At 36.3% G+C, this 21,108-nt stretch overlaps 1 protein-coding gene across 1 annotated transcript in view; it reads left to right on the top strand.

Annotated features, from left to right (window-relative positions):
- The window catches only part of rut (adenylate cyclase rutabaga), a 275,093-nt gene extending 263,780 nt beyond the window's left edge, over positions 1 to 11,313 (top strand). Inside the window, exons 14-20 of the mRNA XM_089634981.1 lie at positions 199 to 458; positions 924 to 1,164; positions 4,998 to 5,159; positions 6,066 to 6,279; positions 6,379 to 8,089; positions 8,770 to 8,854; positions 8,957 to 11,313. Coding sequence (XP_089491107.1) covers positions 199 to 458; positions 924 to 1,164; positions 4,998 to 5,159; positions 6,066 to 6,279; positions 6,379 to 8,089; positions 8,770 to 8,854; positions 8,957 to 9,373 — 3,090 coding nt within the window. The 3' untranslated portion in view covers positions 9,374 to 11,313. The remainder of the gene's footprint in view (positions 1 to 198; positions 459 to 923; positions 1,165 to 4,997; positions 5,160 to 6,065; positions 6,280 to 6,378; positions 8,090 to 8,769; positions 8,855 to 8,956) is intronic.
- The last annotated feature ends 9,795 nt before the right edge of the window (positions 11,314 to 21,108 follow it).

The raw sequence follows: 21,108 nt of genomic DNA, 5'->3' as shown, positions 1-21,108 counted from the left end.
TTAGAGAAAGCAGCCCAATGGCACACCAAGGATGAAGTGGACGAATGTTTAGAAGAATGGAATGGATGATGATTAGAGGTGTTTGATAACCTGGTGGTTAGGAACCTCATCTTGGAGTTGAAAGGATTGTATTGAAACCATTGTGGTGCATTATGCTTTCTTTTATTCTTTAAATTTACACTACTAATATATTTCCAGTTCACCTGTCGCCGCGTGGAATCCTGCGAGCAGAACTCCACCCTAGTATCGCAGCAGTACGCGTGGTCGGATCACCGCGCCTGCCCCGTCCCGCTGTACATCTCCCTGTCGTGCTGCCTATCCCTGCTGGGCGTGGCCGTGTTTCTGCGCCTGCCCATCCTCATTAAGGGCGCGCTGCTGGCCGCCATGACTACCGGCTACCTGGTGCTGATGCAGGGCACGCACAACCACCTCTTTGAGTGCTACGACAGGATCGTGGGGTTAGTTTTGCAACATGCCCACTTTCATGTTCTGTACACAATATCAATGCACATCATGGTCGCACTTCTAATAGCCGCCGAGCCTTTGGTCTACAACCTTTGTACTTATGTTATTGTTATGATGTCAGGACCACGCAGTCAATAACGGTGACAATCATTTCAATCCTATTATGAGTTAATAAGGAGCATAGTTGTTGATTAAAGAGCTCAGAAATATAAGTTACTTTCTCCTCATTGGATTATTGGACATTGGAAGTTATTAATTTGGATTTCTACAAGAGGATGGGCTTTCATACGCAGTGTCCCAATTTCATTTACATGAAAAGTAATAGTTCAGTCTTTTTGTTGACTCTTTTTTTTTTAACAATCAGTTTCCAAAATATTGAGTCCTTTTTCCTATTTCGTTTTATTTATTTCTTATCTTTTACGTTTCTCATCTAACTGCAAACCATGTATGTATTCCAGCTCCATAGTGCCGTCGGGAGTGGTGTCGTGCGTGGAAGTGGTAGGACTGGCACTAGGCGTGGTGTTGCACGCACGTCAGGTGGAATGGACGGCGCGCCTGGACTTCCTGTGGCAGGCGCAGGCGCGCCAGGAGAAGCGCGACATGGATGCGCTGCAGACCAGCAACAAGCGCATCCTGTTCAACCTGCTTCCTGCTCATGTGGCTACGCACTTCCTCGACAATCAGTTCCGCACCAACATGGTTAGTCTAAATATTGTGATTATTAATACATAGCTCTAGGTTCCGGTATTTTACTCAAATTCAAATGCAACATTGTCATCAAATTAACACATTTCTGGCAGGTATTTTTTGATTTGTTGTGCTGGCGCTACGCTGTCTTCGGGCGAAAATAATAGTCCCGCGCGAATTTCTTTTATTTGTTTTAAATTGATATATCTTCAAAAATGATTCAAATATTTTACTGTAACTCAGCATACCCAAGCTATAATAGTGCTAAACGAAAATCGAATATTATTTGAAATGCAACTCAATTAACCATGTAATATGTTTATTACTTTTTTTTTTTTTTTTTTTTTTTCGAAACAGCTGTCACGCGTAATAATAATTACACAGCAGAACTTGTTTAAGAATAAACTGTTTTTATAAACCCAATAACAATATTATTGAATATATAAAAAATAAAAATAAAATGGAGTTCTACAAATTAAACTTAATAACAATAAATAAATGTTTATTACGGTCCGCCTATCGGTATTTGCCCATTCCTGCTTTCTTTAAATACGCCCAACATCTCTCGCTCGCTTGCATATAGGAGTTGAGTGGGTGCGGAACAGAGAAAGGGATTCAAATCAGGTTTCACGGACATAAAAACCCTCATTCCAGGAATCGAATTATTATAATAACTAATAATATACTATTCTTTTATTGAAATATCGATGTAAACGAAAGGCACGAAGATAAATATTAATAGAAGACTTGCATTACGATTCGGTAATTATGTACCTATAGTTGGGACCTTCACAAAGAGATTGGTATATTACATTCATATAAAATCATTGAATAATTCCGTATTTTCTGTCATTGAAATGAGGCCGGCGCAAAAGGTAGAACTACCCTTTCAGGCGTTAAGCATCAATCGACCGAACGAGTAGAAATACTTTTCTTGGCTGAAGTGTGTTAATCATCAGGTAAATCAGTGCTATTCCCCGTAAAGTGCCTATTCTAGGTCTGTTTCAGCTTTCTATCAAATCGTGCTCAAGTATAACAACACGACTTATAACAAAAGCTGAAATGGACCTAGAATGTGCATTTAATTGGGGCATTTCAAATGTCGAAAAATAAAATGGCGCTGATTTTCCATTTGATGACAATGTTACATTTGAATTTCTGTAAACCACCCCAACCAAAGCTAATGATGACAAAATTGGTTACATTGAAAAGTCTTAGAACCCTAAACACAACGACAGGTGGAAGAAAAACTCAAAAGTAAAACAGATAATAGATAGGGGCTGTAAAACTATTTTTCCAAAAATTATGTGTTAGATGCATATTTATACCATAAGTTTTCATTCTTGTTTCACAAGTTCATCAAATTTATTTTTCTGCTTTTTGGAACCTAAATAGTTTTACAAACTCTATGGACTACAAATTATGCTATTGTGCAGATCTCTCTAATAACATAATTAGGTGAAAACCGAAGTAAAACGACAAAAACAGTTTTACAAACTCTACGAACTACACATTATGCTGTTGTGTAGGTCTCTCTAATAACCTAGTTAGGTGAAAACCACAAAAACAGTTTTACAAACTCTACGAACTACACATTATGCTGTTGTGTAGGTCTCTCTAATAACCTAGTTAGGTGAAAACCACAAAAACAGTTTTACAAACTCTACGAACTACACATTATGCTGTTGTGTAGGTCTCTCTAATAACCTAGTTAGGTGAAAACCACAAAAACAGTTTTACAAACTCTACGAACTACACATTATGCTGTTGTGTAGGTCTCTCTAATAACCTAGTTAGGTGAAAACCACAAAAACAGTTTTACAAACTCTACGAACTACACATTATGCTGTTGTGTAGGTCTCTCTAATAACCTAGTTAGGTGAAAACCAAAGTAAAACAACTAAAAAATTATTTTAATTTTAAACCTTTTGAGGAGTCGCATTCCCTAAAATTTTGATTAAACAACGTCCAGTTGATCCATTCAAAGTTTTAGAGCAATATAAACTTATAAAAGAGCAATATAATCTTCAAAAAATTAAGATGTATGTATACCCACAATAAAAAAAGGTTTAATGTGAATATTTTTCTGTGAATGTCCATATTTATTTCACTATAGGGGCCCGCAATCAAATAAATTTTAGAATCATTGGGTTTTATCAGTATCTCTTAGGATAAATATATTCAACTTTTTAGAAATGTTTACAATATATTAATGTGTAGATGTATATCAGGCTGTAGAATTGTTTCATGATAAGCAGTTATCACATTATTGTAAATTAAATAAAATTTGATTTTAGATCAATTTTAAACATTGAGATTATTAGTTCAACAAAATTTTAGCTGTAAACCTTATCGTGATGCAGGGGAAGTAGCCTTGTAGTTAGTATTACATAACCATACCAATAGGTTGATTTGTTGTGATAGAATAGTCATCAGTATTAGCCTTGTACATAGTTAGTATTACATAACCATACCAATAGGTTGATTTGTTGTGATAGAATAGTCATCAGTATTAGCCTTGTACATAGTTAGTATTACATAACCATACCAATAGGTTGATTTGTTGTGATAGAATAGTCATCAGTATTTTCTAAGTTCACATATAGATTTATTTAGGAGACGGATATACATATGTGTAGATAAAATATCAGAGATCCATTTTTTATACTTTTTCAAAACAAGTCTTCAAATTTTATCATACTTTTTAATATTCATTAATTGTTTCTTTATTTTTGAATTGTATTTTTCATTGGTTGTTATTGTATTCACTTTAACTAATCTAATTTTGATCACTTGTTTATAATGCCATTGTTTTTGCTAAATAATATTAATCATTAATTTAATCTTTATGTCATGTTTTTATTAATACTCACCAAACCATTACATAGTCATTTGTAAATATTACATAATACATATTTTTTACCTAAGGATTTAAATCATTATTGAATTTTCATCATCGTTCATGTGATGAAAGATCTAATGCGACCCATTTGTACGCCTACTTTCTTTAAGACTTCCAAAACTTGCTGATAATATTTCAATTTGAAATGCATTTTATCAACGTAATTATTATGCATAAAAAAGGGGTCACTAGACCCTTTGAATGTATTCACCACTAGCCAGAACACATTTTACAAGCTCCTTGGAAGACCAGCAAGTTGCTTGGCTCTAGGAGAGTTTGAGTAAGCAAATAAAATAACATTTGATTTTTATATATTTTTTATTTTACTATTTATATTTATGATACTGATAATTCGTGGTGGAATTCCATTCTATAGGTGGGATAAAATACATATTAGCACCTCATTCTAGAGTGGAATTTACTCTCAGTATTTTCTAAAATTTTCGTAAGGCTATGAAATGGCTTTAGTTATGTTTAATGGCAGATACAGTGAAACCATGCACGCTCCAAGAAAAGAAGGAAAATAAATTCATAAAAAAGATGTGTTAATTTATTGAAAATTAACACATTTTTTTCATAAAATTATGGTAATTTACTTTCCTTTTTATTTTTTTGGGGCATGTACGGTTTTTCAACCTCTATAGACTGCACATCCCTGCTATTTGCTTAAGAAAAGAATTATATAAAATAAGTGAACAGGTTAATATTTAATAGTACAAATGGGTTACAAGGAACAATCAATATAATAAGTTCACCACATCAAGCCACGATAAGTCATCAAGTAACAAGCTCAGTGTTCCCGCTAGCTCCAAGTAACAGTAACACAGTGTGGGGTTAGTTGTTCTAAAATCTCCCTAGTTCCATCCACATCCGTGACTAAGTACCCCGTAGGTTTGGTGCATGCTCATTGGGTGTTTTGCTTGTTTTGTTTCTGCGGCTACAGAACACCTTGTCCCAGGATCTGTATCACCAGTCCTACAGCCGGGTGGGCGTGGTGTTTGCTTCCATCACCAACTACCACGAGTTCTACATGGAGCTGGACGGCAACAACCAGGGGATGGAATGTCTGCGTTTGCTAAACGAGATCATTGCCGACTTTGATGAGGTTTGTGATTGCGATACTTTTATAGCAAATTGTTCCTCATTAAACCATCCGGCCCAAGTATTTTTTTTTTAAACTTTATTTAATTTTAAAAACAAAAAGTGATGGCATCCGAGTTGCATAAATGATATTCCTTAACTTATAGCGATTTATTTGAGGTGCATATTAAATTATTTAAGCGGATTTATCAAATTTGCTCTTGACTAAAGTGGTTGGACATTATCATGTGCAATTTTTTATGTTACACCTCATAAGAGCATCCCTGTCTGTACAGTGTAAAGACAGGGGAACAATATCCCCATCCGGTTGGGCAGCGTTGTGAGGCAGGTTCAGGTAGGGGCTGCAGGAAAGGATTTTTGAGTGTGGGTCTTGAAGAGTTCTTCATATAAAGAGGAAAAACTAAAGCCGGTAAAAATAAGAAATTGGTAATTAGGCAGATTTAAAAATAATTCAAAAAAGATTTTTTTTTACTTACATCCTTAAATATGATTTGGTTTATATGATTTTTTTAATGTAATGTCCACTTGTCCACTTTTAATCTAACGCAAATGAAAAAAATAAAATGGCTATAAATATTGATTATAGTTATTGCAAATTATAAAAATACTCGAAAACGGAATAGATTAAATACTATCTCTTTTAGAGAAAATTCAGATGCAGAGTAAGAATGTGTACAGGAGAAAAAGAGCAACTTGAATGATAATCATGCCAATAATTAATGACATTTGCAAAATGAAGATACCACCTGCACAATTAACTACATGTTAGGCAGTAATCATATCAATCCTTACTTTATTGTAATTATAATCTCTCAATTCAGTTTGAGAAAACACGATTTGATTTACTACAATAGAATAAGTATTGTAATGAAATGATTGTTTATTAATGAATTTGGTTTTTGTTTCACAGCTGTTGGGTGAAGATCGCTTCAGTGCTATAGATAAGATAAAAACTGTGGGCTCTACGTACATGGCGGCCGTTGGCTTGATGCCGGAAAAGCGCATGACTGATGAAGTTACTTCCAAGAAGTATTTAGCTACCCTGGTGGAATTTGTCTTCGCCATGAGGGATAAACTTAAGGATATTAATGATAATTCATACAACAATTTCATGCTGAGAGTTGGTGCGCATAATCATTTTTCTCCTTTTGATAATGTAAATTAATCTTTAAAAATTCAATTATTGTATAAAGCTTTATTGCTAACATAACTTAACTTTGCAGGTATTAACGTAGGACCAGTCGTTGCTGGCGTAATTGGAGCTAGAAAACCGCAGTATGATATTTGGGGAAACACAGTGAATGTTGCTTCTCGAATGGATTCCACTGGGTTGCCCAATCACACCCAGGTCACTGAGGAGGTGTACCAGGTGCTCAAAGATATGCCTTATCAGTTCTCTTGTCGGGGGAAGGTCAAAGTTAAAGGCAAAGGAGAAATGACTACATTCTTCCTAACAGACAGGTTAGCACATAATAGCCTGGGGCACAGTCCAACTGTACCCCCAGGGGCTCCGGGAGCTTACGGAGGAGTCCCTACTCCTCTAGCCATGATACCTCCTGGGGCCGCTGGAAGGAGAGCAGCGGCTCCTCCTCGCATGCCTTCCTTACGGGAGACTCCTCTCCAGCAAGGAGCTAATGGAAACGGGCATGGAGAGAATGACCCTCTGTTACCCACAGGACTCAAGCCCAGCAGTCTTAGTAATAGTAATAAAGGAAGTAGGAATAGAAAAAACACCAACAAGAAACCGGTGTACGATGAAGAATCTCAGCCCCCACCTCTTCCCCCGCACCAACCAGGCCCTCGCTGGCCTCCTCCGCCCCGGGCCATGGTGCCCCCCTGGCCCCGACCACAGCCCCGCCCTCCCCCTCCCCGAGCCCCCGCTTCGCCTGCCCGCAGGAGAGCTAAGCCAAGAGGTCTGCAGCGACACCGTTCCTCCGAGAGTCTGCCCGGAGCTTCTTCGAGAAGTCCTAGAATACATTCATCTGCTGATGAATTGAGCTCTCTTACTCGCTCTCCTAGTATAAGTTCTTCCGATGAGAGCTACTCGCGCACAACTGATGCTTCTCCTTCCCCCCCTCGCGCATCTCTGGCCGCCCCCCTGCCCGCCCCCTGGCTGTTCCCCGCCGGGGTCATGGTGGACCCTGTGGAGACCACCCCCAACTGTGGAGAGAGTTGTGCAAGCTTCGAATATATCAGTCGACAAAACAAAGCTCCCAACAGTAATGGTAATGATCGCCTGAGACAAAAGGCCATCATGCTGAAGACTTCCCCCTGCGATGACAGACTCCTCAGTAATGGTATCATGACGTCGAGTAGAGAAGATGACACCTCCTCCAAAGCGACTATGAACCATAGTGAATTGTCATCAAAAAGAGACGGGTGCAGCCAAACTGACAAAAAAGATGTTGTCCCTATTCACCAACCTCAGCGCACCCACTCCTACTCTAGTTCAGGAAGTAACAATAAGCACTCACCTATGACATCTGCCAATGTTAAAATATTAAACCACGAAAGTAGAGAAAACTATATTAAGAGAAGTCCTCACGACATCGCATTCGTTCCGCCATTCGAAAGAGAAATACAAAAATTAATAGATGATCAAAATTTACTCAAGAATATTCCGCCAAAACCAGAACGGAAAGAGTTAAGGTTGGACTTGGATCCACTGAGGAATTGTAATAACAATAGTAGTCCCATGCACGCAGTTGGTCTGGCTGCCATCACGGAGTTAGCGAGGCAGCAGGATGAACTGACGAGTCCTCAGAGGAATGGGGCGTGCAATGGTCTCATTGTCGGGCAAGTGAGTCAAATAACGGCTAACGGTTCTGTTAAGTCTCCCATGAGACCCAACCTGGAGTTCCCTGGAGTCTTGCCCACTGATGTTGTAGTTACTCTTCCGTCACCTGATAATACTCTGAATAATGTACACAGAAGGTACGCCACTTTATTGTTCAAAGTACAATTGAGTCGTGTAATTTCTATACCCGCTATATCAACTTTCATTGATTTGGAGAAAACCGCAAAAAACTGTCACATCTCTAGCGTACATAAGTAATTGCATTACAATTTTTTATATAATGAATTGGAGTAATAGAATTTCGAAAAGCATTTATTTTTCTATATATGTCTAGCAATAATTAAGTAATTTCGATAAATAAAATGGATAAAGCGGATTTTGATACTCACTTCATATATATATTCGTGATATAGAGTCTTTTGAAAGTCAACTGAGCTGACATGGCGGGTTTAGAAACACACGCGTAGATCATTTTGACACACGAGCGTGGCGTCAGAGCGGCGGCCATATTGTATTTTGGCAAAATAACTGCTTGTGATTGATTGAATCCGATATAGCGCGTTTTGATAGTAACTTTCTGTATGATATAGCGGATTTGGTTTCTCACTCGCAGTTTTAACATGGTTTTTGGTCGTGATAAGGAGGGTTTTGAAACTCAATTTTAGGCTCCTCTTGTTGCTCGCAAAAATGTGAACAAGATGTCATACTCAGATCATTTTGTCAAAAAATCGGATATAGCGGGGATAGAAATTATAGGATTCAATTATTTGTATCGATGAATTGTTGTTCATTTCATCACATTTGTCTTTTTTTGCAGTTATTCTTGTGACAAGACGGATAATGAGTCATCCAATGAAATAATTGAAGACTGCCACTCCCATGCACACAACCAGCGACATCAGGTAAATGAAAAATCATGAATGTGTAATGAAGTTATACTGTGATGTGTTGCATTTTAAGTTTCCAATATGTACTTACTCATAATGAATGGTTTAAACCTCTAGGGTGGTGGGCTGAATGACAGAGTAATATTTGGTGAGAGCCAGTCCGAGTGGAGCTCATCTTGCTCCGAGGCAGAGGGAGACAACGGTCCCGCAGAGAGCACGGGCTACATCACTGACGACCCGGCCCTAGAGAATGTGTCCATGCTGAACGAGGCGGGCCTCACGGACGCAGAGGGGGCGCTCAGTGATGTGAACTCTTGCTACTTCGACAGGGAAGATGCCAGCGTGTCTTCTAGAGCTTCTTCTCGCCTCCTAGACTCTGAAGCCCTGGTCTCCCTGGAGTCCTTGAGTGGACTGTATGACTCTGACGAGCCTGCCAACCGTTACCTCGCCAATATCCGCACCATGAGTGAGTCCATCACCAGGAACTTTGGCCAACCCAACCACAACACCACGGACGGAGACAGTGATGCGTAATTAGCTGTGATCACGTGTCTCCGCACCGACCTTAACTGTTTCACCGCCATAGTTTAAGCTGAGCTTCAGTTGTAGATAAGTATACTTAAGATTGTTGTGAAGTTTTGGATGACTTGTATAAATGAATCCCGCCATACGGCTGTTATACAGTGGAAGGCAATGTAGATAGATACTTGCGTATGTTCTTGTGTAAAAAGGTTAAGTATTTTAATTATGTATTGTTATTCGAGGATGCCATACACTATGACTGATGGAGTGCACTGAATATTTATTACCTTTTTACTAAATTGATGTGATTTGAATAAGAATTTAAAATGTTTAATTAAATTTGCGTCATCTGTCAAACATATTCTTCGAAGTGAAATCTTATCGCTCAAATATATCACAGTTTAACATTTTACAAAAATTGTTGGTATGTATTTATAAATGTGGCTGAGAGTAATAGGGGTCAAATGTACTTAATATTGCAACCAATTGGATTAATATAGAATCTTACTGTAAAACTTGTAATTTCAACAAGCACGGGAACTTCTTATGTTGGTCATAGTAGTGAGAATATTAGTCAATATGTGCACCATGACAGGTGACTTTGACTAATAAAGTTATATGTACAATATTATGTACAATACCATCACAGTCTGTGGCTCTACTTAACAACTTAAAATCAGTATAAATAAAGTATTACAATATATTTATTATTTATTGAGATTATATTATTTATTTATTTACATAGATCAAAAACTACTTTTAATAACGATGAGATCATTGATTTACTCCCAACTTAACCTATTAAAATGGCGTATTTTCAAATTACCATTTTCTTTAGTTTAATGCCAATGGATATTTATTATACTTAAAATGAACATAGTGTTGATGAATTAATTGAGGGCAACACTGGAATGACAAAAGGAAAATGAGGAAATTTGCAGTGATCTCTACAATTATAAGGTGCTTTAGATATTAATTATTGTTTAAATAAGAATACAAACACTTTCCTCACATATTAATTACATTGTTCGCCTTTCCTAGAAAGTGCCACAAGAAACTAATTTGTACTAAAACAGTTTAGCTAACAATTTAAAAATAAATTGATGTTTTTATTTTGTCAGATCTTTTAAATTTTTATGAATAGTCTATACTTCAAACAGTATTTTTTAAACTGTTGCATGAAAATAATCCCTGACAGAAAGTCATATCAAACAAATTAGGAAGTACGATAACAATTGAGTAGTTACTCTACTAGACACTAGATACATGATATTCTGACGAGGCATCCGTAAATCCGTTCTCAGTTCTGGGCAGCATAGTATTAATCTATTTGTTCCGACTGTCTAAAGTATTTGTATAATATATATATTTTTGTTGTACGATTAAGGCGGATTGACGGGTAATTTGGGAACTTTTATATTTATTGTAATAGTGTGTGCATATCTATTGGGAAGCGTATTTCATCTAATGTACGATACTGTGTCTGTATTGTGATACCCCGTAGGTCTGATATTTGGTTTTGCGATGGCAAATGATATTGTATTTATTTAATACTGTGCAATTCTCGATTACGATGCTGGGCATACAAAATAAATGTATTGTGTTAATTATTTGGTGTTTATATTTCGATTATGTTTTTGTATTTATATATTGCCAAACGTAATATTGAAATGTGTTGTCTCTGAATGTAACTGAACTTGTCCTGTTATGTTCTAGGAACAACATTCTACATATTAAAGTATCGAGTAGCATAAACTAGATTAGTTTGTTTTATTAAAATTAATTCTTTGTTTGTGATAGATTACCTTAGGCAACTCGCTTTTTTACTTATTCAATTTATGTAAATGTACCACATCATTATACTATGTTTCTGTCAAAATTATTATATTGAATCTTTATTTATTCAATTCGAACTCTGTTAAATAATATTGTTGTTTATAATAAAAGCAATATCCATCTTTATCCTTGTCTTTATTAAACACATTATATTTTATTTATAATAATAATAATATACATTATGTCATGGTAGTTTATAAATTACTAAAACCAAATTAAAGTTTTATAAAGTCAAAATTGTTATCACCTGAAAGAAAAAAATCACAAAGATGATTGAATTATGATACAAAATATTATGAATTAAATGACACGTCACATACAAATTATTTTTATTAATAACTATACAATAATTTTCTCGACAAACGATTTTTACCACCGAATTATTTTTGAGTCTCTTTACTTTTTGATTCTGCTCTCTTTTGGGCGGCTTTCACCAACCGGTAGGAAGGGTACACATACAAATTGTGCTGTTGTGCGTAGTAGCGAATTCCCTGATATTGCCGCTTGGTCAAGTTTCCCTCCACACACAGGGCGTAGGCTTCCTCGGGAGTGTAAGAAATGGGCTCGTCAGATTCCAAGCGCAACTGAGAGGCCACCTCGGCTAGTGTATCTAGACGGCTCTTTTGCGTCTCTGTTGGGGCTGCAACCACCGATTGAATTCTGCTTTGAGTCCTCTCCGACTGTTTCTTCACTTCAGCCAATGACTGTAAACTAACTTCAGTCCCAAAAGCCAGTTCTTGGCTTGTTTTGGCCTTTAGCAATAATTTAATGCTCTCCCCGGATAGTCTTTTCAGTCGTTCGGCAGATAACAACTTTTCGTACTCCACGGCGATGCCTCGGCAAACTTTTTCTGGAAGAACTAAATTTAGTTCTAACCACCGGTCATTTTTCAATAAAAACATTCCGATGACCTTTTGGCTGGACATCCATTTTCTCATGAGGTCGTAACAAAACTGTACAGTTGTTTGCTTCAGGCAAACTTTAATGTCTTCGTCACTATTTTCAAGCTTAAACTTTCTCAACACGTAATCGTATACACTGTCACCCTTCTGTTTGTTGTCACATTCCTTGTGCCAGATTTCAAACAAATCCCTCCGAGAAACGGAATACTCTGCAAAAAGATTTTAAAAACAATATTATCTCTCAATAGTATAAAACAAAGTCACTATCCGCATCTGTATGTGCGCTTAGTTCTTCTAAACTAAGCCAAGGATTTTGATAGGGTTTTCACTATCATTTATATAATTTCTTCCGAAAGGTTTATATATATAATACAAGCATATTATATTTATAGAAAATAGAGAAAAGTCAATATTTGGTAATCAAGTCATAAAAAATATATATTTTCGGGTGCTTACATTGCTAACGCTGGCTAAACCTTATGAGATACATCCAAATAATGTACTAAGGAATTGTATATTTTAAAAAGGCCTACAGAAAAATGATGGTTTATATCTATCTCGTAAGGATAACCCCCACTAACGCCGGGTACATATCAGCTAGTTATGATTAAATAATATCTGCTTTGACAATATAATTTATCAATAGGTTAGAGTAGGGTATCAAATGAGTTGGAGTATATTCTTTCCGGTATTTTATTATTCCAGTTGAATTTTAATTCTAATGAGAAGAACATGAAGTATGCTGGTGGTAAGTTAGGAAGAAAAAAAAAATCAATAAGAACATTAGGAATATAAATATAATACATTATTACCCTCGTAATCCTTTTCCATAACGAATTTGTTTAAATTTGATATGGGTTAGTCACTTGTGATGATTTTTAACTGACAGTCAATAAATTTCCCTTTATGATTGAAATTTAGATAGAAAAACAATTAAAATTATTCTTTTAGATCAGACAGAATGTAGCACTAAAGTTTGGTCAGAGAATTCGTAATCATAAAACAGATTATTTTGAGATGCAACCGGTTACTTCTAATTTATATTGTCAATAAAGTTTAAAAAATAAAACTACCCGCCGATTTATCACAAACATATTTCAGTATCTCTTATTGTTACTTTTAAAATTTCAATATAACCGAAGGTAGGTAATGTATTCAATTATTGCATGTAAAAAAAATATTGTCAGTAATTATTTGAAAATAAGTGGGTACCTACTTACATATCTGGTTGTTTGAAAATAATTAACAAAAACACATAAATATTTATGGAGTCTGATGACGAACTGAATAATAAAACTCAGAAAAAGACAATTTCATGGTGTAAAATAGATAGGCAGATATCAAATCATGGTTAGAATAATAGAAATATTTTCCAAAAACCCACAATTTTGTGTTTTTTTTACGAATCTAATTGTTTATAAATGCGTAAATATAAACATAAGAAAGAAATTTATATAAAATCAAGTTTATCTCTTTCTATTCAATATTATTTTTTGTTAGCACTTCGTGGTGGAGCTACTACACAAATTTAATATTGATGATTCTTTTATTTGCTCCTGGGTGTTTTCGTAATGTTTATTGCAATAAAGCCTATTCTCTATTATACATTGTGTCCGGAAACTCAGTTTACAGGCGGGAAACTGCATCACATTTGGAGTCGATTTTGTAGTGAAATTTCTTTTTTTCTGAGCTTTTATTTTCAACATTGAATAAAGATAAATAACACAAGAAGTACCTTGGGACGTGTTTCGTGATAATAATAATAATAATAACATGGCATTTATATAGCGCACTTTAGTGTCATTTCACTTCAAGTGCGCTTAACTATAACAAACTTAAAAACAGTAAGTCAGTATTAGTGGTCATGTTCTTAAAATTATTCCTACAGTGGGCGTTACCCAATACATATCTAATATTATAGCACTAAATACATATATACAAAGTGATGACAAAACTTAGAATAACGATAACAGCAGGACAGGACAAAACAAGAATATTAAAACTAAAACATAATATAAAACAGGAGGCAGTTTGTCCTCTGAAATGAGAATCTTCTGAGCAGACATTTTAAAATGGTAGAACAAGGAGGCAACCGAAACCAAACAATTACCGGAAGTTTTAGAATATGGCTTATTATAAAATATTGCAAAGAAGTTAAGATTTATGAATGGTAAGATTTTTTAAATAATTTTGTTTTTAAAGCCCGTTTAAATTCAGCCAAATTCTGGAGATTAGTAAGAGCTGAGAGAAGTCTATTTTAGATGAGCTGTTACACTAAAAGAGCGATCATAGTAAACGGCTCGATTTGACCGAGAAAGTTCGATTAGACGATTACTAACATATAGATCTGCTGATCTTTGAGTAAGCTGTCTATTGCTTAAGTTTTGTCGGACACATAGTTCCGATATATAGGCTGGCGCCATTCCTTGCAACGCTTTGAAGGTCATTAAGCAGATCTTAAACTCTATTCTTTCAGGGCATCGAAGCCAGTGAAGGCGATCCCTTAGAAGTGGGGTTATACAACAATACTTAGATTCATCAAAAATCATTCTAACCGCAGCATTAAAAACTGACTGGATTCTATTGATTTGTTTTTGGGGTAGGCCGGCATATGCACTATTGCAATAGTCCATACGTGAGACGAGGAAAGAATTTATGAGTGACTTTACTTCATCAGAGGGAAGGCATCTCCTGATTGATTTTATCTGCCTTAGATGGAAAAAACCAGAACTCATAGCATTTTGAAATTTGCGATTCAAGAGAAAGACTATTGCCCATAGTGAAACCCAGAAATTTTATTTCTGCAGAAAGGATTATATCTGTATCCTGAATACGGATTGTACTTGATTCAAGGAAAAGCTATCCACATAAATTCTGTCTTTGTCAGTTTTAGTTTAAGTTTATTGAAAGACATCCAACTTGAGACTGTGTTAATGAGGCTAACCACCTCGTTTTTAAGGACGTCTTTTTCGTCCGGAGAACAAAACTAGAAATCAAACGAACATCTGCGTAGCCTTGTGATTCAAAGCCAGCTGAGTGAATGAGTTGTTCAAGACGATTCGTGTAGAGAATGAAGAGAATGGGGCCCAGGATAGAACCCTGGGGAACTCCAAACTCGATGGGAGTTTCAGGTGATGTATATTGAAAGTTACTGAGGCTACTCGTCCAGACAGGTACGATGTCATCCATTGGAGTGCATCACCTCGAACGCCAAATTCGGTTTCAAGCACATTTAATAAAATACTATGATCTACTGTGTCAAATGCCGCACTCATGTCAAGAACAGATATCAAACCCAACATACCTGCTTCCATCCCGATTATCAAGTCTGAAACAACCCGCAAAAGAACAGTTTCCATTGAATGAAATCGTCGATAAGCGGATTGATTTTTGGCAAACAGACCAGCGGAGTTCAAGTACCCCACTAATTGTTTGGCAACAATTTTCTCAAGCAGTTTTGATAGGAATGGTAGGTTGGATATTGGCCTGTGATTATCTGTATTATCAGTATCAAGATTTTGTTTTTTTAGTATTGGGGTTATAATTGATTTTTTAAGTGTTCCCGGTACAAGTGAATTTACTAGAGACTCCTGGATAATTGCGGTAATTATAGGTGCGGTTTTTTCAAGAGCCAGGTTGGTATGGGGTCTTGCGCGCATTGCTTGTTTGCTTGCAAGAATTCACAGCACGTATGACATCTTCTTCTGTTACTGCTGCAAAAGTAGTAAAGTTACCAGAGAGCGGACTTGTTGCTGCTACAGAAGGCAATCCTACCCCACTGAGGGCCCGAAACTTTTCGACTTTACCTTGATGTTGCTCTCTCCACATAAAGTTTTTATATTTTGTCACAGTTTTCGAGGGTCCTTTTCTGCCTCAATTTGCTCACACCAAAAGTTAGATTTTTTCTGCGTTACTTCTTCCTTGTAAGCATTTTGCTTCGCAGTCCAAAGTTGCCGATTGCTGAAAGTCAGGTTTCGTCTGTAAAACCTCTCAAATTTCCGCATTTCTCTTTTCTTCTTGAGACATTCAGCATCGAACCATTTGCAGCCATTTCGAATGCGGCAGAACTTCTCTGTGAAAGGCGCATTTTTGTCAAGTAATGCCAGTAGCGTAGAATTATAAAGAATTACTAACTCTTCTACCTGGTTTTCAGAAAACTTTTCCTTATACTGAGCGGCGAGGTTTTCAGTTCTTTCTCCAATTTCTGGAGATAAAGGATTTGAACTCCAATTTTGGAAGATCGAAGGCAAACACGGATGTGACGAGACGATGATCCGATTGTCCAATGTCAGTCACGTGAGTTCTATTCGTGGGAGACCCGACTCGGGAAATGATTACATCAAGTGTTCCTCCTGCATCATGAGTAGCTGAAGTCACATAGGATTTTGATAAATTTTTTGGGCATGGGATCAGTTTTCTTTTCTCCAAATATAAGCCCAATTTGTGCCTATATTTCAATACAAAACTGTTATTCACCATGATTATGAAATTCAAATACGCAATATACAATTTCAGGCAAGTGGAAGAGAGAAAGTACACATGCTAAATGGTCTAGAACCAAAAGGTACAAAGTCGCAAAAAATATTGGGAATACGAAGAAGAATTGCGAATATGGCACATTAGTGTCAATTCCTCGATAACCTCGGAGCTTGTGGAACTATGGCATCCAGAACTTGTGTAAGTGATATGCGAAGGTAGTGAAAAATTAGTTATAAGTCTCACAAAGATACAGAAAAGCACCGCAGATGAAATTCTTTTCTATGGTATCTCCTATTGGGTTGGTTGATGGGTAGATATCTATGTTGTGTGGGTAAATGGAGTGAAATGTGAATAATTATACTCACACACACATGGTAAAAGCGCCGCATGTGGAGAATTTTGTAGGTAATTTTTGTACAAAGAGCAAATCAATAAAGGCTTTCGATTTTTATTTTTCATCAATATTTAGACCAAAATCCTTTAATATTTTCTTAAACGGAATTATTTTTGTATTGCTTAAAATTCAAATCCGCCATCATTGCACAAGGAACATGTTCATCTTAAATAAAAATGTGAAATATTTTGTGAATCTTGTCCGAGACAACGACTTACATCTGTATCTGGCACTGAACTAAAAAGTGAAATGTTGCTTCAAATGACTTTAGTCGTGTTCGGTGGACGGTGACCATATCTGAACAGCCAGGTAGGTACTTCCCCACCTTCCTCTTTCCCATCTCCTGTCCCTCCACACTACCTTCAGCCTCAAAAGATACCTGAATTGTCTCACTGGTTCCAGACGGTTGGGGGCAGTTGGGACTCTTGTGCGGTATTCACATAATTTATTTTTTATTTTTAAACTGTTAAAAAAGTTTAAAATTATTATTATCGGCCCCATCAATCTCGAATAATGTCAGAGACCATTAACGTCTTTTTAGTTCCTTATGCTTTTTTTAAATTTTTTTTTGCTGTTGTTGTTTATCAATTTGCCTAGGGGGTTGGGGCAGTTGCCCCCCCACCCCCCCCCAGGGCCGTTTCTGTGCAGGCGCAATCGGATCGGCGCCAACTTTACAAGGCGCTGATATTAACCAAACCCAGCGCCCTTGAGGTTTTCACTAACGCCAGGCGTCGTTTGGCTCAGGGCTCGGAGCGTAGACCCGGCTCCCAAAATAAGTTTTAACCATTTGTCGAAAAAAATATACATAGATATATTTTTTCGTATTTTTTATATATAATAGGAAAAAAAAGTTTTTCTCTATGTGGTGTATATTCACTAGTTTCCTTCTTTTACTACTAGTTTCCAAACACCGTGTAAAATATACAAATATACCTCCATTATTTTTTGTTCTTGAATAAAAATAGGGAATTGCATAACGTGTATCGGTTGCATTAGAACAGGATCGTGACAGTGGCCTATTTATATTGACGGACATATAGGTACCATTATAGCAGTAGGTACCTACCTAATGAACGAATGACCCAATGAGTGCCTTGAAACTATCACCGCTGGAATAAAATAGCATTGGCCGGTCCTGTTGCCCATTTCGTCTCCATGACTACGACATAAATTCAATATCGACAGGTCGGTTCTTCTTGAAACATGACAGTCTTCGCTGGCCTCCCCCGCCGAGTTAACCGAAGTGTAAAGTACCTACACATGCATCAAACAATCGTCCTCGCTAAATCGATTTAAAATTAATATGAAGCGACATGCGAGAGACAACAAATCCCGAAAAAAAAATGGCTGCGATGGATTCGTCGGAAACGAACTTTCCCGCCAAATCCCGGAAAACCTCCGATTGTGAACTTTTGGACGACGACGATTCTAAGAACTCGAATTATTTTGATAACTCAAATAATGAAGATTCTGATAGTAACAATAATAATAATGTTCGACACAAGAGAAGCCGGCGAGATTTGGTATTGAATTTGCAAGCGGGAAATGAAAATGAGGTGGCGGTGGATTTTTCCCGCAAAGGGGGGAAGTTTTTCCGCGAAAGAAACGGCCCGAAGTTTAAAAGTAACAGCGCGCAGTCAAACATCATGAAACTCTCGCCCATCAAAATTCAGATTCCACACTTGAAGGATTTGGGGACCAAAATAAAAAATAAGAAAGGTAGGTAGAGTGAGACCGTAATATTTTTAAAGTCCTTCGATGGGTCCACGTGACAGTACAACCATTGACTATTACAGAAACTATTGTACTATTGAGACAATTTGAAATAAACCCGGAATTGGCAAACTTAAATAATAATTCAATTTTAATGATGTCACGATTGGTCACTCATGACTTTTAGGTGTACTAGAGTGCTAATATTTAAATAAAATGGCATTATTGATGTTATTGTAGCCGAAAACGTTATTTTTCGAAAATTCCGTTTATGGTATGATGATTTCAAGACATCGTCTCTGCAAAAATGAGATTTCCTGAAAATATTTTTGCAAAAATCTGAATTTTCGAAAATAAATATAAAATCGTTTTGGACTGAACAACATAAATAATATCTAATTTTTCAAACTTAACACTCTATCATACCCAAAACACGATCCGCCACTGGTGTCGAATCTTTATTCAACATTCTAACTAGGTAAAAATACAATATGTAGGCATAAGCAGCACCAAATTAATGGAAAAAAAATATTATGCTAGCGGCCTTAGAGCTTTTCAGGTAAGAGGATCTAGTTCACCCTCATTATTAAAACATAAAAAGTACTTTCGGCAGTGATGCTCATTACATTTAAGCCCTGCTTGGTTTATCTAAAGTGACCTGTTGGGTAAGAATTTTTTCTGTATCTGTTTGTAAATCATAAAATTAGATAGAGCCTAGGAACTCATATTAAATTGTGAAACACTAACACCTGGGGTTATTTTCACGAAAACGGCGCCACACAAACTATCCTATTATTATTATTGGTAAAATGTATTAGCTATAAAATTTTAATCTATACATTACGTAGCTGTGTACCTTCAGTAATTATCTACCTAAGTACCTACATATATATACACAGTGTCTGGAAACTCGTATTACAATAAAAAAAATATATTCGGTCGCAAGGAGATTTATGGACCGGCTCCAAAAGTTGTTTTAACCCTTTAGATGTTGAAACGTTTTTTAGGATTATCTGTGTGAAGTATGTAGATTCACTAGTTTACTACGAGTTTCCAGGCACCGTATACATACATTATTTATATATAATATTGTATGTCAGAGCCTCTCCCGATGAAGCTGCGCGCCTTGCCCCGCTCTTTCTGGCTGCAACCCAACCACCCCACCCCGTTTTCCCCCGCCCCCGCTCTGCCGCCCCTGGCCAACATCTCCTCCAGCAGATACGAGGAAAACCAAGGTATGTGATTCTATTATTATATATTTACAAGTGATGTATTCACCCATCCTTCCCGAACAATCCCTCGTGACCCCTCTGGCTACATCAATACAGGCTACAAATTATTGGAAATGTAAACAATGCCAAAAATCATCCAAAATTAATTTAATCGCTTTGTAATTCAGTGGGTTAACACCAGTGATATGAACATAATGAATTCAGTTATAATTTAAAACGTAATTTTCAATTGCCTACCATTCACCGATACGGTAATAATACATTTCACATGCAAAGCAATTTGAGTGAATTTAGATGTTGGCAACTAATCAATAAATAAAGGTAGATAAATCAAGGTTTCCTATGTAACATTTCTTGAAAAATAAAAATAATAGCTAATGAATTATTACATAAAATGTGGAAAAAAATTAAATTAAAATTAAGGAGTATTTTCACCAAGTTCTCTATCTACAAAAACGTTTTATCCATACGGCACTTTAAGTGAATAATCACTGGGGTTAATATTTTATGATAATCTTAAATGTGAATTCAATTAACTGTTAGACATGACGAATAATAAGAAAACTCAATGTATTTGTGAAAAACCATTTTTATTTAAAAAGTAGCCAGAAATGGCGAATTTTGAAAAATATAACACCTGTCATTGATACGTCCGTACAAAAATGCATAATTAATACCTAGGTAAAAAAAATGATGGGGTAATTTTTGAAAGTCTGAATTAGCCATTTCGTAGAAATAAGAATTCAAAAAAAAGTTATGGTAGATATTACTCTTAGTGAAAATGCTCCTCAATTAGCGGATGACGTTTGCAGACGTTTTGTTTGGGCTTTGATCTTGGAGTTTAGAGCTTTGCACTAGAGTTTTGTGCTTTGTTGAGTTTTGAGCATTGAGCTTTGTGCTTTGAGTTTTGTTGAGCGTAGAGCTTTTGGTCTTTATGTTTTAAGGCATTATGCAGAGTTTTTTGAAATCAGATGTAGACTGGTATACTGTAATTTTAGTCGTATTTTGAACGTCAATTGTGCAAAATTTTACGAAAAACAAATTTCTAGGGCAAAGCTCAAACCATTAAATACTTTCCATTTTTATTTCTCGGACAGTTGGTATCCCAATAAACCCCAAATTCTTTATACTTTCTTAAACGAAAATATTTTGGTATTGTTTATAACGGAAACCTTTAAAATATATCAGCTT

This window comes from Hesperophylax consimilis, chromosome 8, assembly GCF_061612785.1.
Source record: "Hesperophylax consimilis isolate HC1 chromosome 8, BYU_Hcon_1.0, whole genome shotgun sequence".
Lineage (NCBI taxonomy): Eukaryota > Metazoa > Arthropoda > Insecta > Trichoptera > Limnephilidae > Hesperophylax > Hesperophylax consimilis.
Note: the sequence above shows the minus strand (reverse complement) of the source record. Positions and strands in the feature narration are given on the sequence as shown.